Consider the following 18,340-nt stretch of genomic DNA (forward strand, 5'->3'; position numbering starts at 1 on the left):
TGTTCTAGACAGTGAATATGGGTGAATTATAAATTTGTATTTCTCTCGAATACCTAATCTGAATCATAGCTTATATGGAATAATCAATTCAACATGATGTTGATCTAGAAAGGGTGTTAAAGAAAAGCACACTTTCAAATTAAGTGTTTGGATGAATAATTTTTTGAATAAGGTATTCTGGATTGTGTGATAAAATTTCATATTGGATGTTTTATAAAAAGGACTAGTGCTTGACTAAAAAAGAATGGGTGCATGAAGTAATTGTCCAACACACACTGAATAGCCCATGTAATCTTTTTTATTTTCCGGGTCAACTACGAAATATGGCCAGAACAAACTGAGCCCAAAAGCCCAAGACCAAGTCCAGACATGCACAGCATTTTTATTTTTATCTAACATGCAGAATTGCTAGAGAGGGAGAGGGAGAAGCACGAAAATAACAGAACAGTTGAGTGTGCATGAGTTCAGAGCGTATGCAAATTTTGCCTCGTCTTTGGCGCGTAGGAAAATCGACCCAGAGGAGACATTTCTTTTTATGATTTATTTTATTGAGTAAGCGTTCGTCGTAATATTATTCTGCAATCAATTGCGTCCAATTGTTTCCCCTTTTACTATGTTTTTGTTTTCTGCATATTCAAATTCTGCTCTTTCTGTTTTTACTGAGTCATTAGAAGTTGTTCTAAGACAGGTTTCTAGAATTCGTCTAAATCATTTATTTTGGAATAAGTAAGTGTGGATTTTCTTGTGCCTATCAACTGTTCAAAGGAATGCATAAACGAAATTGAAGGCCGGTTTCTCTTTTATTACTTTGATTGTTGAATGCAGACAGTTTAAGTTGTTGAGCAAGCTTCTTTGCGGTTTTTAATTAGTTTAGCACCAAAGAATGAGTTTAGGGAGTGCTGTTGTGATATAGAATTGCTTACATCATGTCGTTAAACTCAAGTGATACTGATAAACGGCATGGCAAAGTTTTTACGGTAGATCTTCTGTTCAATGAAAAGGAATGACTGAGGTTTGTTGACGTACAGTTTTGATAACACTAGAAGGTACATATCCCCTCTACTCTGTCAAAAAGGCAGACACATATCCGCAATTGAAAAGCATGATGCCCATGACTTGTGAAAGTTCAATTGTTTTCCTGTCACAAATATGTCAGGTAATGCTTTATTTATTTATTTATTTCTTTTTTCACTTGAAAAAGAAGACATGGTATTGTTGTAACTTGTAACTGTATTCTTCTCTTGACTCAGGCTAAGATGAACACAACAAGAGCCCTTCCGTCAGGGAATGAATTATCAACAAACACAATAACTATCTCACCAAAGGTAACAACAACTCCATAAAATAGCATAATAATTGTATTTCTTGTATTTGTCTTTGAAATTTTGAAATGTTCTGCTTTTGATTGCAGACAAGTTGTATGCGATGCATGATTTTCCGATCCGAATATAGCCCAAAAGCTGTTAGTCCCGTGGAGAAGAAGTAGGTTATTGATTATTTTTTCATCATCTTCTAATGCACTCTTGGTTATTTGAATGATTTGTTTTTCCTGGAATGCAGAAAAGGGAAGAAGACAACAGGAAAGAAAGAGCACCACTTGTGGAAAAGTAGAGATTCAGCTCAGTCTGGCCAAAAGGCACTCACTCTTGTTAGAAATGTATGTTTCCCTACCCATTGATATCCTTTTGATTCAGAATCTTAGATTTGGGGTATTACTGGATTCTCCACATTCATCAGCACTGCCGTGATCTGATACTTTATAACCATTTTTAGTCAGCTACAAGTTTGTTTGGATTAATGAGAGTCGGTATTTTTGCTAGACTGTAACTTACATATATATATATAAGTAGTATACTTATCAGCTAATAGACTGAGCGCATTGATTTTCGCTCCAATACAAAGAGTGATTTATCTCCTTTCTCTTATCTTTCTTCTGGTTTTTGGAGTTTTCTCAAGCTTTCCCTCAATTCCTCTACTGATTTTTGATAATGAACCATTGATTTATTAAATAATACGAATTGATTAAAAAAGTACCAAGAAAATAATTTAATGAACATACGGGGGGTTCTTTCATTCTTGTAGTCTCATGTTGATTATGATTTAGTGCATTGTGAATCTTGAAATGACAGGTTTGTAAACTCCCTAATGAGAAAGAGGCTGTTTATGGGGCATTAGACAAATGGACAGCTTGGGAAATAGAGTTCCCATTGATTGCAGTGGCTAAGGCTTTAAAAATCTTAAGGAAAAGGCGTCAGTGGGTTCGTGTAATTCAAGTATGATCACAACTATTTCAAAGAATTTTTGTTGCATATCTTACCAAGTGACTTGTTTGCTTTTTTGATTTTTTTAAAAAATATTTGATCACTAATAATATGCAGTTTGCGTGACGACTGATGAATTGTGTTTCTGTAACATGCTCTAGAGCTGATGTCCCTTTGTTTAAAGTTTTCCGGGCTTTAAAATTGTTGTATCCTCATGAAATGAATGATGTGCGATGGTTTATAATTAAAACTTTTGACAAATGAATTTGAGTTTTAACTAATGCTGAAATTGCTCAGTTGTCCTTTAAGTTAGCATGTGATTTGAGGTTGTACATTGAATGGTCTTTTATCTCATCAAAATGTTCCCTCAGCTGTTGAAGTAACAGTACGTATTCAAGTTACAGATAAACATGAATCTTGAATAATATTTTATATACTCCATATATGCATGTGCTTCCATTTTCCCTCTTTTCTTCTTAATAGTGTTTCATCCATCAATATTGACATTGTTTAATCCTTCTTGAGAATGCCATCCAGGTTGTTTAGTTTTGATAAATGTGCGCAAGTTTTAACTTCATTTATCCGATGTCTCAGAATTGGCAAATTATGCACGTATATTATATATAACTATATAAGAGTTAAATGAACTTATGGTGCTCTGTAAATGATAGCTCTTTTCCTTCTAGAGGTGATGATCTCATGTTTGGTTGTTTAAGAGGAATGGAGAAGAATCTTGCTGATTATCAGTCCACGGTAATTCTCAGGTAGCAAAGTGGATGTTAAGCAAAGGTCAAGGAGCAACGATGGGAACATATGACACCCTTCTTCTAGCATTTGACATGGACCAGAGGGTAGATGAGGCAGAATCATTGTGGAACATGATCATACATGCCCACATGCGCTCTGTCTCAAAGAGATTGTTTTCTAGGATGATATCGTTATATGATCATCATAATATGCCAGATAAGATTGTAGAGGTATCTTTGTTTATACCATTAATCTCACTACATAATATGCCAGATAATATTATAGAGGTATCTGTGTTTATACCATTAATCTCACTACACCTTTACATGACTTTATTTTGCAATTCTGAATTTAACTCTTCTATGGCTTAACACAATGCTTTCTTATCTGTAAGTTCAGGTATTTGCAGACATGGAGGAACTGCGGGTAAAACCTGATGAAGACACGGTCAGGAGAGTGGCAAGAGCCTTTAGAGAACTAGGCGAAGAAAAGAAGCGGAAATTGGTTATAAAACGATATGGGCTTAAATGGAAGTACATTCACTTTAATGGTGAACGGGTGAGAGTTAGAACACAAGCATGGGAAGTTAATGAATCTACCAAAAATGGGTAGGTACAGTATATGTCAATGAGGTCACCACTAAATCCTAATTTGGGATCTGCCGTTTCAGAGCAATTTTCTAGTTTCGTTCTGCTTCTGCTGCATCAGTTTGGTTCATTGTTGTATATCCAGGACCAATATAGCAGCTACTGATCATTCAGGGTTTGTACTACATTGAGGGATGGATGGGGGAACTACACCCTAAATTGAAAAATGACAATGTTGTAATGTAGATAGACATGTATTTACAGCAGAACTTGTTGATATGATATATAAGATAGATTGGATGACGAATCTGACATTGTATTTTTTCTCTACACAATCGGGTCCAACACACACATGTATAAAGAGACAAGAGATCTATTTACTTTAAAAGTTAGTCTTAGGGGGGTGTATTGGATTAAGATTTTAAAAGACTTTTTTAGTTAAAAAAAATCTTGCGGATTTTAAAAGACTTTGCAAGATTTTCATGACTTTTAAGATTTTGCAGGATTTTACAAGACTTAAAATCAGGATTTTAATGGATTTTGCAAGACTTTTAAATCAGAATTTTAATGGATTCTATGAGATTTTGTAAAATTTTCGTGGATTTTTGACATTTGATAAGATTTCAAAAAAAATTTCATACATTCAAATTTAAAAAGAGTCAAAGACAAAAATAATAAAAATTAATAATGTCTAGATAAATAATAATAATAATAATTTTCCATAATATCTTATCCTCTTAAATAACATTCACCCACATATTCATAGCTATACTAGTCCTCCAAGTATTAGCGTCTTTTCACTCTTGCTCCTGGGTTTGAATAATAGGTTCAAAAGTATGATCTTCATTAATTGGTAACATTGAAGATGAAGGTTCATCTACCGCTTCAATTGAAAATTCATCAGAACGACATTCTTTACATAAAAAGTTATGTAGTGTTGCACATACTAATACAAGTTCTACTTGTGTTTTAAATAAAAATAATACCAAATATTTTCTCGATCACATTTCTTAATGACACATGACGAAGATTGAACAATTCTTTCTCATTTTCAGGGTCATTACCTTGACCTGCAAAATCTTGTAAATGATATCTTACACCTTGAAATGGAGCTAAAAATTGACGTCGATTAGGAAATCCACAATCCACCAAAAAAATATTTGCCTAATTACATATGCAATATATATAATATTAGTATAATAATAATAATTATTATTGTAATTATTATTATTATTTAAAGAATAAACATTTAGATATATAGAATATATATATATATATATATATATATATATATATATATATATATATATTATTTTAGTTATATATTATATGATAATTTTTAACGATATTTATAAATGTAAATTATTCTAACAAATATTTTAACAATATTTCCTCTTTTAAAAAATAAGCTAATGAAGACATAAATCTTAAACCCTAAAAAATTAGATACTGCAATGTCTTATGTTAATTTTCTTTTTTTAAAATATAAAAAAGTCCTAATTTCACAATATAAAAATAAAAAGAAAAATTCATAGTAAAAAAAATAAAATAATTGTTGAGTCGTAAAAGGAGGGGGATAAGAGTAACAAACTTAAGGGAATGAGAGAAATCGCAATTTTTATGCTGAGAGGGTTCTTCCCCCAACTAAGATCTATTTTCATCTCATTCTACTCACAAAAACCCTAACAAATTCATCTTATATATATATATATATATATATATATATATATATATATATATTGTAGAGATTAAGGGGGGTGTATTGGATTAGGATTTTAAAGGACTTTTTTAGTTAAAAAAAATCCTGCGGATTTTAAAAGACTTTGCAGGATTTTCATGACTTTTAAGATTTTGCAAGATTCTACAAGACTTAAAATCAGGATTTTAATGGATTCTGCAAGACTTTTAAATTAGGATTTTAATGGATTCTGTGGGATTTTGTGGAGTTTTGAGATTTGATAAGATTTAAAAAAAATTATACATTCAAATTTAAAAAGAGTCAAAGATAAAAAAAATAAATAAAAAAAATAATGTCTAGATAAATAATAATAATAATTCTCTATAATATTCTATCCTCTTTTTATAGCATTCACTATCAATTGTAACAATTCATCGGAATCATCCTTAATCCAAGCTTCATAGTTTTCTTTCTCTTTTCATTTTTCTTTATTATTTCCTTGTGAATCTCCCATTTGAATTACTAAAACAATATATGTTAAAAAATAGTTATATAAATAATTACGGATAATAGACAAAATCAATAAAATTATATTATTATTTTTAGAAGCACACCATCATACAAGATCGAATATATTTTTGCTATCCAAATGGATCAAATACCTCAGTTATTATAAAAAAAATGTAAAAACGAAAATATAGAAACATAAGATAATTTTTTATATAAAAAAATTAGTATATTCGATACTGAAAAAATATTTAGATATATAATTTTTTTTTATATAAACAGAAGTATTTAGATATAGAGAATATATATATATATATATATATATGATAATTTTTAACGATATTTATAAATATAAATTATTCTAACAAATATTTTAACAATATTTTCTTTTTTAAAAAATAAGTTAATGAAGGCATAAATCCTAAACCCTAAAAAATTAGATATTGCAATGTCTTATGTTAATTTTCTTTTTTTAAAATATAAAAAATCTTAATTTCATAATATAAAAATAAAAAAGAAAAATTCATAGTAAAAAAAATAAAATAATTGTTGAGTCATAAAAGGAGGAGGGATAAGAGTAACAAATTCAAGGGAAAGAGAGAATTCGCAATTTTTATGCTAAGAGGGTTCTTCCCCCTACTAAGATCCATTTTTATCTCATTCTACTCACAAAAACCCTAACAAATTCATCTTTTATATATATATATATATATATATATATATATTGTTGAGATTATGATATCAATTTCATCTTTCACCTTTTTCTTTTCTTAACGTGTGTCATAAAAAAAATTACCACTTAAAAGTTAAAATTTCAAGTATTTTTTTGTGTTATATAAAGGAACAAATTCAACTACATAGAATAAAATAAAGTAAGTCAATTAAAGAGAACGAACAGAAAAATAAAACAAGTCAATGACACTATCATTTACATATTAGAGTTTCACAAAATAGGAGAATGGTATGAGAATAGTATTATATATGAGCAATGAACAATAGTGTAGTATTATTAGTAGAGAAAAAATGGAGAAGACAGGAGCATAGAAAAAAAAGATGAAAAACTCACTTGAAAATTCTTAAAACACTTGAAAAATCATTTCAAACAATCCTTCAAAATCCGATGGGTTTGGATGGGATTGTTTTATGAATCTGGTATTTATAGATAACACTAGAAAGTCTTTCAAAATCCCTCTCACACAACAATCCTTTAAAATCCTTAAATTTTTGAATACCAATGGATTGTTTTTAAGTTGTAAAAAATCTCAAATGAATACCAGTGGATTTTAATGGACTCTTTAAAAAATCCTAAAAATCCAGATTGAATACCACTGGATTGTTTTTAAGTGACATAAAATCCTGATTGAATACCAATGGACTTTTTTACTCAAAAAAAGTCTTTTAAAATCCTACGAAATCCTAAACCAATACACCCCCCTAAGATATCAATTATCTTTCACCTTTTTCTTTTCTTGACGTGTGTTATAAAAAAAATTACCACTTAAAAGTTGAGATTTCAAGCATTTTTTTGTGTTATATAAATGAACAAATTTAACTACATAAAATAAAATAAAGCAAGTCAATTAAGGAGAACGAACAGAAAAATAGAGCAAATCAATGACACTATCATTTACACATCGAAGTTTCACAAAATAGGGGAATGAGATGAGAACAGTACTACAATATTATATATGAGCAATGAACAATAGTGCAGTATTATTAGCAGAGAAAAAATGGAGAAGATAGGAGCATAGAAAAAAAAAGATGAAAAACTCACTTGAAATTCTTGAAAAGTCACTTCAAACAATCCTTCAAAATCCGATGAGTTTGGATGGGATTGTTTTATGAATTTGGTATTTATAAATAACACTAGAAAGTCCTTCAAAATCCTTCTCACACAACAATCCTTTAAAATCCTTATATTTTTGAATACTAATAGATTGTTTTTAAGTTGTAAAAAATCTCAAATGAATACCAATGGATTTTAATGAACTCTTTAAAAAATCTTGAAAATCCAGATTGAATACCACTAGATTGTTTTTAAGTGACATAAAATCCTGATTGAATACTAATGAATTTTTTTACTTAAAAAGAGTCTTTTAAAATCCTACAAAATCCTAAACCAATACACCCCCCTTAATATGGCGATTCCTTGCGTGCCCTTTGTGAGTAGAGGGTTTTGGTGCCCTCTGTACGGACAGCGAATCAGGTGATGCCACGTGTTCCTTTACTCCATGCCATCCAGCGTGTTGAAAGTTTGACCAGAAATTGGGTAATTGGATCTGATCTGCCCCTGCACCATGATCCAACAAACCAACCCGGGTCCCAAAATTTTTCCATTTATAAGGACATGACATTTTCCTTGTCGGAATTGATCCCCTAGAATCCAAATTTTCAAAATGATTCTAGGGACCACATTGACCACCATGAACTGGTTGTGGTAGTACCCATCGAATCTCTCCTGCTCCCTAATGTCCTGCAGCGTCACGTACCCCAGCTCCATCCACGGCCTCAGCACCTCCAGCACCTCCGCGTGGACCCCACCCGCGTCGTGTATCACGAAGTGCGACTTAACCCCGAAGAACCGCACGTGGTACGCTATCCACTCCCTCACGCGCTGCGGGTTCAGGTCCCCGAACAGCGACGACCCGCAGTATAAGTAATCGTATTTTGGTTCCGACACGAATAACGAGGCGTTTAAGGTTCCCTGTTTTTTGTGGAGGACCTCAATCGTGTCGGTGGTGTTGAGGCTGGCGTCGCCGCCGCCGGAGGTGGAGGCGCGGAGGATGAGGCTGCCGCCGGCGTTGTCGGCGTTGAGGGTGGTGTGCTTTGATACCCATTCTCCCAATTCAATTTATAAGGACATGACATTTTCCTCGTCGGAATTGATCCCCTAGAATCCAAATTTTCAAAATGATTCTAGGGACCCAGGTTGGTTTGTTGGATCATGGTGTAGGGGCGGATCAGATCCAATTACCCAATTTCTGGTCAAAATTTCAACACGCTGGATGACATGGAGTAAAGGAACACGTGGCATCACCTGATTCGCTGTCCGTACAGAGGGCACCAAAACCATCTACTCACAAAGGGCACGCAAGGAATCGCCCCCTTAATATACTTATTTCACTCAATAATTCATTTTTTATATCAAATTTTAATAATCCAATTATTGAATTAAATTTTTTTAATATATAGATCAAGTATACAATTTTTAAAAAAATTTAAAAATTATTTGATACTTTGTTTCATTAATTCAAATTGACGAATAATCATAAAAATACTTTATACGTTGATTTGAATTTATATAACAAAGTATTATATAATTTTTACATTTTGCAAGACTTTGTAAATTTGATTTATATATTAAGAAATTTTAATTTAAGATTAAATTATTAAAATTTGATGTAAAATATGAGTTATTGAATGAAGTGAGTTTATTAAGATTTATTTTTTTGAGGATATGAATCCCTCTTCTCATATATATATATATATATATTGAGAATTGCATATGTACGTAAATGGATTTTTAAATTCTAGGTCTTTTATTAACTTTTTTATGCTAGATTTGTATTTCTTTTATGAGATCTTATTATTATTATTTTCATATTTTTAATCAAGATTATAAAAATACACATAATGTTGAATTTGATTACCAATTGAATCAATTCATTCTGTTAGATTGATTTGATTCAGATTCATGAATTTTTGTCTAGATTCTTTTCAAGTAGAATTAATTTTTTTTAGTTTAGATATTTTCTTAATCTGAAATGAAACCGATTGATGATGTACACCGTTAGATATATTCGTCAATATTGTATTATAGATGATAGGACATATTTGCAAACCACAGATGGCCGCATCCCTAATACCTTGGACTTTGTATTTGTTCGTCTGATCAACTAATTCAGTAGCATGTGAATAGTAGAATTGGATAAATTAAAATTCTGCTGAATCGAGATGGGCCTGGATTAGTATTATAATTTGCATGCTGTTGGATCCTATTGCACACAGTCATTCTTCGTGCTTTTAAAGCACATCATGACATCTGGTACCAGTATAAATGGATTGCTCAAGGGTTTTCGAGTAAGATATTCCTGCATTTCGTTAATATGTTTCTAATTCTTTTGGTAATTTAACACGCTCTTTTGGTACTTTTCCAAATCTATTTATTAAGATTGAGCGAATGTGACGTAGTCAGCTCAGATATCTACAAGTTAAAAAATTCTTTTATATCAATCTTTTTGTTTGTGTAACATACTCTTTTCATTTCATAATTTACTATTTCTTCTTCATGGCATAGATTACTGATGCTTTCACTTAGTACGTCAATCTTCTGTTAATATGAATAATTACAATGACGATATTGTTCAAAAGGTAATTTTCCTGTGGCCGTAACCAACATTGCTACTTTCACTTAGTACGTCAATCTTCTGTTTTGCAGCACCATTATACTTCTATCTCCTCAATTTATTACATTTTCAAAATTTCTCTGAAAGGCACAAATAGATTTGGCAACAAAGTGCATGGAAACTTTCTCAATTCTCTAATTTGTGGTCCATCTACTAGTTCGTCGACAACCAACTAGGAAGGTAGTTCAAGTTCTGCGATAATTTATCTTTGTCGGCTCACATTCGATTATTTGAGGGTAAATCCAATACTATTTCATTATGATCAATACTGTGCAGATTAGTTGATATTCCTTTATTTGGGCTCTACAGATAAGGTGTGTATAGTGAAGCTTACATGTCCAATTAGGTAATGTTCTACCTTTTGTTAAGAGATGCAAAATTTACCAGTGCAAGTCAATGCCTCAATGGTGTTTCCCCCCCCCCCCCCCCCCCCCGTTTTTCCTTTGTAATGGTGGACTGTTATGCCTTGAGAAACTGGATTATACCAAGCTAATTCATTCTTTACGAGTTTTATTAGACCATATTGTCTTTCTCATTCAACAGTGGATTCGATTGTTGAATTCCTTCTTAGCTGACACTCAACAGTTGAAGGCAATTTTCCAAAGAGCATCTAAACAATGGGATTTATGATTATGAGAATTTATGCTGTGCTTGGTCTATGCATTCCTCTTGCCGTCTTGGATCAAGCAATATCTACCGAAACTGTTCACGTTTGCTACACCGATTCTAACATTGTATCTCTTGCATTATTTAGTGTGTGTTTTTTTGGACAACATACATGGACTATCTATCTGTTTTTCTTGCTACAATTCTATCCATCTGTTTAATTCAATTATTTATTTGTGACCATATATTGCCGGAAGATAAGAGGAAAAAAAGATCGACAGAGAGGTGTTAACAATTATAATATATATATATATATATATGTGTGTGTTACTCTTTTTTTACTACAGTACAGAAAGAAATATCATGAAATTAAACATACAAGAGCAACAAATAACATCTAACAAGCTGTGTACACCCCAGTCTTTACTAAGAAAATACTGATAATTGTATACAAATATATCAAAAGGACGGGAAGTCAAGAATCACGTAAAGGACTTTATTTTAAAACAAGTTCAATTCAACTCAATATACCTTTACACCTCAACATATTTTACCATTTGTCTTTTAGAAAGGGGCATGATATAAACTTTGAGGCGTGCCCGTAGTCTACATCTAATTTTAATTTACAAATGAACATTTTGATTCTAGAAATTATTTGTCAGGATTTTTATTGTGTTATCTTGCATATACATAACTTGTATCAGTAGCTGTGTATTTTAACGCTATTATTTAGCATATGCAGCATCCTGGATTGACTTGTTGACCTTTTCAGAGATGGTCCATATCAGATACAGCTTCACCATATTTTGTTTGTCAATATAAAAAACATATTTAATGCTAATGCATTAAGAAGAAATAAAGAAAGGCATAAAGAAAGATAGCACCATGAAATTTCCCAGCCTGTTTGTTCTCTCTCTATATATACACACATATATACATACTGATCAAGAGGTTGGAACATATTAATTTGAAACCCTTTATCTGACATCCTCTGTGGGAAGGATGGCAGGCATAAAACTTTTCTCTGAATATCTTGTTATTCCTTTCCTCTTTCTTTTTTTATCAACTCTCTTTGTAGTTACGAGCCTTAATGTTAGCACTCTTTGCATTAAGGAAGAGAGATTGACCCTCCTTAAAATAAAAAAAAACCTCAAAGATGCTTCCAATTGTCTTTCTTCATGGGTTGGGGAAGATTGTTGTTATTGGAAAGGTATAGAGTGCGACAACCAAACCGGTCACGTTCTAAAGCTTCACCTCCGGTACTCCCAAATCTGCTCCACTACAAATAAATTACCCTTAGGCGGTAAGATAAGTCCTTCATTGACAGACTTGAAACATCTGAGTCACTTGGACCTAAGTGACAATGACTTCGAAGGAATCACTATTCCAAAATTTATAGGTTCTCTCAATATGTTGCGTTATCTTGACCTATCCAATGCTAATTTTGCTGGAATGGTCCCTACTCATCTAGGCAACTTGTCAAATTTGCTTTATCTTGATATCTCTATAGCATTTTCATCACTTTGGATAATAGATGTAAGCTGGCTCTCTGCTTTGTCTTCACTTCAGTATCTTCACATGGGTTCTGTTAATATTTCTAGTGCATCCTATGAATTTTTTCGAGCATTGAGTATGATGCCATCATTGGTAGAATTACAGTTGCCTAATTGCAAGCTTGTTACTCTCCCTCCATCTCTTCCATTTGAAAATTTTACATCACTTTCTGTGCTTGATCTATCGGGGAATTATTTTAATTCCTCAACACCGTCATGGTTGTTCAATATGAGTAATCTCATAGATATTGATCTCACTTTTTCATCTCTTAGAGGTCCCCTTCCTGTGCTTGGCAGAGGGAATCTCTGTAAGCTTCAGAGACTACTCTTGTCTAATAATGATCTCATCGGTGATATAACTCAAATGTTGGAGACCTTGTCATCATGTAGCAACCAAAGTCTGAAGCTTTTAGAATTAAATTCAAATCACTTGACAGGGAAATTGCTCCATTCAGTAGGTCTATTCAACAGTTTGCATGATCTTGAATTGTCAGGCAACTCACTCTCAGGTCCTATACCAGCATCAATAGGAAACTTATCAAACCTTGTTTATCTGGATTTGGAAGGCAACATGATGAACGGGAAAATTCCAAAAAGTATTGGTCAACTAACCAAGTTGCAACTCCTAAATCTACTCGAGAACAATTGGGAAGGTACAATGACAAACATTCATTTCCATAATCTCACAAACATTGTCGGTTTCTCTGTATCATCTAAAACGAACTCATTCATCTTTAATGTGACACAAGATTGGATTCCACCTTTTAAGAGTTTGCATTATGTTGAAATTCGTGATTGTCAAGTTGGCCCTACATTTCCTAATTGGCTCAACAACCAAGTGTTCTTGCTGAAGATAATCCTAAGAAATGCTAAAATTTCTGGGGAGATACCTCGTTGGCTTTACAGCATGTCCTCTCAGATTCGTCAGCTAGATCTTTCTCACAACAAAATAAGTGGTTACCTTCCGATTGAACTGAACTTCTGTTCGACCCTGTCATCAATCGTCAACCTTGCTTTCAACCAGTTGAAGGGCTCAATCCCACTTTGGTCTGGTCTCACTGTTCTCAATCTAAGGAACAACTTACTGTCTGGAATTGTGCCAGTCAATATTGGCCAGGAGATGTCAGGTTTGAGGTTCTTGGATCTCTCAAATAAGCACCTGAATGGGAGCATTCCACTATCCATAAATAAGATTCAAAAATTGGTTTATGTTGATCTCTCCAACAATTATTTGAGAGGGGAAATCCCCGTGTTTTGGACGGGTTTGCAGAATTTACAAACCATTGATCTATCCAACAATAATTTTTCAGGTGGAATTCCAGCTTCAATATGTTCTCTACCTTCACTTTTTATCCTAGAATTGAGCAAAAATAATCTCTCTGTAGATTTGTCTTTTGTCTTTCAAAATTGTACTACTCTGAGAACTCTTTCACTAGGAAACAATAGGTTTTTTGGGTCTCTGCCAAATGAGATAACCAAAAACCTTCCTTCACTTTCAGAGTTACTTTTTAGAGGCAACAGACTCAGTGGAAGCATTCCCGAAGAGCTATGTCGTCTACCTTTCCTCCATTTATTGGATCTGGCAGAAAACAACATATCAGGGTCTTTACCAACGTGTTTGGGTGATGTGCACGGTTTCAAATTGCCACAAACGAACTTTGCGTATCTTCCCCATCCAACAATCTTTTATGACTCGTTAACCTACAGAAGGCATATAGAATTGACGCTGAAAGGAAGAATAATTGATTATTTGAGCCGAATGCTCGTGTATTCCGCCATTGATCTTTCTAACAATCACCTTTCTGGAGAGATCCCAGTGGAGTTAGCTGAGCTAATTCACTTGGGTGCCATGAATTTGTCCTGGAATAAGCTAACTGGGCACATACCCGACAACATTGGATCATTAAAAGATTTAGAAAGTCTTGACCTTTCGCACAACCGTCTTTTGGGTCCAATACCTCCAAGCATGGCTTCCATGACTTTCCTGAGCTATTTGAACTTGTCATACAACAATCTGTCTGGACAAATTCCGATTGCTAATCAGTTTGGGACCTTTAATGATCCATCGGTTTATGCAGGCAACCCTTACCTTTGTGGGGATCCTTTACCTATTGACTGCTCATCATTGTTGCATGGAAATGGAGAGGAAGAAAAAGATGGTGCTGATGAAGATGATGAAAAGATTGAACGATTGGGGTTATATGCAAGCATAGCTGTGGGGTACATTACGGCCTTCTGGTTAGTGTTTGGTAGTTTGTTGTTGAAGAGATCTTGGAGAAATGCACAATTCAAGTTTGTGTTTGACATGAGAGACAAGCTTTTAGTTCTGATTGCAGTTAATTTGGCGCGTGCAAAACGGAGGTTTGGATTGGAAAGAATCTGAGAATGCATGTGACGACCGTGACAACAACAATGATATATATCAGTCATATACTCATGTCCCACTGTCTTTGTAAGGTGTATTAGTTACAATTGTCATATGTAAGTTTCTCGCGTATGTTGCTTGAATCCGTTCCTGTTGTCCATAGGTAAATAAGGAAATGGAATCAGTGCTGCTTTTTTTCATTAGGACTTTTACTTGATAACATACATTTATGTGATATATTCATATGATTTGTAAAATTTTAGTAATATATTTGGAATCATGCTATCTTTTGAACGATCGTTGTAACCTCAGCTACCGTGGCTGCATTAGGATTTGCACCCAAATTCATGTCGAGTTTTTTGTACATGTTAGGAGTCAGCCACGTCTCCTTTGACTTATTCTCTTGACAGATGCCCACAACCACAATGGGAGAAACCTTTTAAGCCACACTCTTCCAAGTTCCAATGACACCTTGGATTTGCCCCAGATTAGGGAAACACAAGCCATCAAAAACAAAATCAACAATTATCACCACCTTAGGCTTCATATCAAATAAAAATTGTTTTTATTATTATATTTATTTATTATTGTTATTTCGAAACACAAGCCCCCCTTGTTTTAAAATAATATATATATATATATATATATATATATATATTTCAATATTTTTTTTATAAAAATGTAAATTGAATCAATTCAAATGATGTATTTGATAATTTTACTAATTAGATCAAGTATATAAATTGTATATAATTATAAATTATTTGGTAGTTCATCTTATCATTTTATTTCAATGTATAAAATAATATTTAAAATACATGTAAATATCTATTGTTAGATTACATATTTAGAAGAGTCCAAATAATTTGAAAATTTATATGCATGATTATGAGTCTAAAATCATCAAATATAATAGTTGGATTAGTTAAATTTGCATTTTATAAAAAATTATTGAAGGTGTCATTTCATTAACTTGACATCATTGTGTTAATAAATCTTGACCATATTACACTACTCAATAACTTTATATTAGATATGAATTTTATCGATTAATCCATTGAATTATTTAATATTATCTTGTATATTTATGTCAAATTTTGTAGAAATTGAAAAACTATTTGAAGGTAATCAAATTGTTTTTATTTTTAGTATATTTTGCAATGTATATATTACATGAATTTTGATCTATGTGAATGATGTATTAAATCATCTTATATTAATATAAATCTTTTGTATAAATGATATAGGAGTAAGGAACTTATATTCTAACGGTAATTTTTGAAAAATTCACATCTAATATAAAGTTTAAACAATGTAATAGTTAATAAAAGTTACATCGATATTATTTGATTCCTCCCATATATATATATTATACATTTATTTGAATTAATAAATTAAAATATCAAATAATTTTCAAATTTTTTAAAACTTTACAAGCTTGATCTATGCATTAAGAACTTTTAATTTAACTGTTAGATCATTGAAATTTAATGTAGAACATGAGTTATAGAACAAAATAAGTTTACCAAGATTTACTTTAGGAGTAAGTGGACCCTTCCTCTGTTTTATATATATATATATATATATATATATATATATATATATATATATATATATATATATATATATTGGGGAATGCTAATATACTCCCACCTATTTTTTAGTTGGAGTATGTTAGCAACCTACACCAAAATTTTAAGATAAAAAGTCACTCATTTCTTTTGATTTGGTTAATTTATACAAATGATATTATAGTAATTTAATTTAATTTTAAATAAAAATAAAACATTTTCTCTCTCTTATTAACTTCATTCTCCAGTTCATTTATTTATTTTGATTAATTAATTTTTTATTTGTTCAGAGAGAAAGAGGAGACATCATAAGAGATGAAAGAGAAATGAGTTAAAGAATGAATTTAATAGGAAAGAGATAAATAAGTTAGAGAAAGAATTTAATAAGAAAAAGAAATGGATTGGAGAAAATTTAATAGGAGAGAGAAATGATTTAGAGAATGAAGTTAATAAGAGAGAGAAAATATTTTATTTTTATTTAAAATTAAATTAAATTACTATAATATCCTTTGTATAAATTAATCAAATCAAAAGAAATGAGTAGTTTTTTTGTCCTAAAATTTTAGTGTAGGTTGCTAACATACTTCAACTAAAAAATAAGTGGGAGTATATTAGCATTCCCCATATATATATATTACTAAAAGTTACACCGGTGTCGTTTGAACCCTCCTCATATATATAAAGAGAGAGAGGATGATTCAAGCAATACTGGTGTAACTTTTACCAACTATTATACCTCTCAATAACTTTTAATTAAATATGAATTTTGTGAAACTAATTGTTGAATTATAACTTCATATTATCTTGTATATGTATATCAAATTTTGTAAAAATTGAACAATAGTTTGAATATAATCAAAGAGTTCATATTTTAATATATTTTGAAATATATATATATATATATATATATATATATATCACGTTAATTTTGTTATATAAGAATGAGATATCAAATTATTTTAGATTAATATAAATTTTTTGTATATATGATATAGGAGTAAAAAACTTTTTATCTAATGGTAAGTTTTAAAAAATTTATATTTAATTAAAAGTTATTAAGTATTTTGTAATAATAGGTAAAAATTATACTAGTATCATTTAAACCCTCTTTATATATATATATATATATATATATATATATATATATATATATATATATATATATATATATATATATATATATATATATATATATATATATATATATATATATATATATATAAACATAACTAGATGACATGAACAACCACCAAGAGAAGCTAGGAAGATGCACCAGTGGTAATTGCCAAATATGTCATATCTTTTACTCAATTTAAGAAATTTTCAGGAATATCTTATGCTTTGGAGTTTAGTTTCTATCAAAAAGAATAAGTATTTTGAATTGGTTTTGTTAATTAATAGCCTTTTAAGTTTTTTTAGGTGTTTTTAATACTTCTTTTTGTTAATTTTTGAGACATAAGAAAGAAATAGAAGGAGCAATGGTCAATAAGGTCCTTGAGAAAGTTAATTGTGTCAAGCTCTAAACGAGCCAGTTTGATCTTAAACGAGATAAGATCGAGAGTATTATAGCATTGGGAGTTCTCACTTAGAGCGAGAGTTAAACAATCTCTAAGCGATCCTATGCTCACTTACGCGAGTGACTTTAACTGCTTAAGCATGCAAGAACAGAAGCACCACTTGGAGCATTTATGAAGGACTTGTTCAAGTGAGCCAACTTGTCTCTTTGAGCTAATGGATGCTGCAATCACCTTTCTATCAATCACCTTTCTGGAGAGATACCAGAGAAGTTTACAGAGGGTGCCCTGAATTTGTCTTGGAATAAGCTAACTGGGCACATACCCAAGAACATTGGATCATTAACAAATTTAGAAAGTCTAGACCTTTCGCACAACCGTCTTTTGGGTCCAATCCCTCCAAGCATGGCTTCCATGACTTTCTTGAGCTATTTGAACTTGTCATACAACAATTTGTCTGGACAAACTCCGGTTGCTAATCAGTTCGGGACCTTTAATGATCCATCGATTAATGTAAGCAACCCTTACCTTTACCTTTGTGGAGA

General features: G+C 31.6%; 2 protein-coding genes and 1 long non-coding RNA gene across 4 annotated transcripts; all 3 read left to right on the forward strand.

Moving 5' to 3' along the window:
• Positions 1–396: 396 nt before the first annotated feature.
• LOC109790813 (Pentatricopeptide repeat (PPR) superfamily protein) lies at positions 397–3,902 on the forward strand. Of its 2 annotated transcripts, XM_020350051.3 has the most exons (8): positions 397–552; positions 1,029–1,156; positions 1,251–1,325; positions 1,412–1,482; positions 1,561–1,657; positions 2,130–2,273; positions 3,026–3,238; positions 3,408–3,902. In XM_020350051.3, the coding sequence occupies exons 2-8, from the start codon at positions 1,103–1,105 to the stop codon at positions 3,618–3,620; spliced, it is 867 nt and encodes a 288-aa protein (XP_020205640.1). In that variant the 5' UTR covers positions 397–552; positions 1,029–1,102; the 3' UTR covers positions 3,621–3,902. The 2 variants fall into 2 exon arrangements, with proteins under 2 accessions (XP_020205640.1, XP_082921933.1); XM_083065807.1 differs by lacking the exon at positions 2,130–2,273.
• A 5,575-nt stretch (positions 3,903–9,477) lies between these two features.
• On the forward strand, positions 9,478–11,704 carry LOC114915261 (uncharacterized). The gene is made up of 3 exons (XR_003803217.2): positions 9,478–9,860; positions 10,219–10,366; positions 10,463–11,704. It is a non-coding gene; the product is annotated as an uncharacterized LOC114915261 (long non-coding RNA).
• An 18-nt stretch (positions 11,705–11,722) lies between these two features.
• LOC109790821 (receptor-like protein EIX2) lies at positions 11,723–14,967 on the forward strand. The gene has a single exon (XM_020350061.3). It carries the CDS (start codon positions 11,795–11,797, stop codon positions 14,726–14,728), a length of 2,934 nt encoding a protein of 977 aa, XP_020205650.1. The 5' UTR covers positions 11,723–11,794; the 3' UTR covers positions 14,729–14,967.
• The last annotated feature ends 3,373 nt before the right edge of the window (positions 14,968–18,340 follow it).

Source organism: Cajanus cajan, chromosome 1 (assembly GCF_000230855.2).
Source record: "Cajanus cajan strain Asha chromosome 1, NIPB_CcT2T_4, whole genome shotgun sequence".
Classification (NCBI taxonomy): Eukaryota; Viridiplantae; Streptophyta; class Magnoliopsida; order Fabales; family Fabaceae; genus Cajanus; species Cajanus cajan.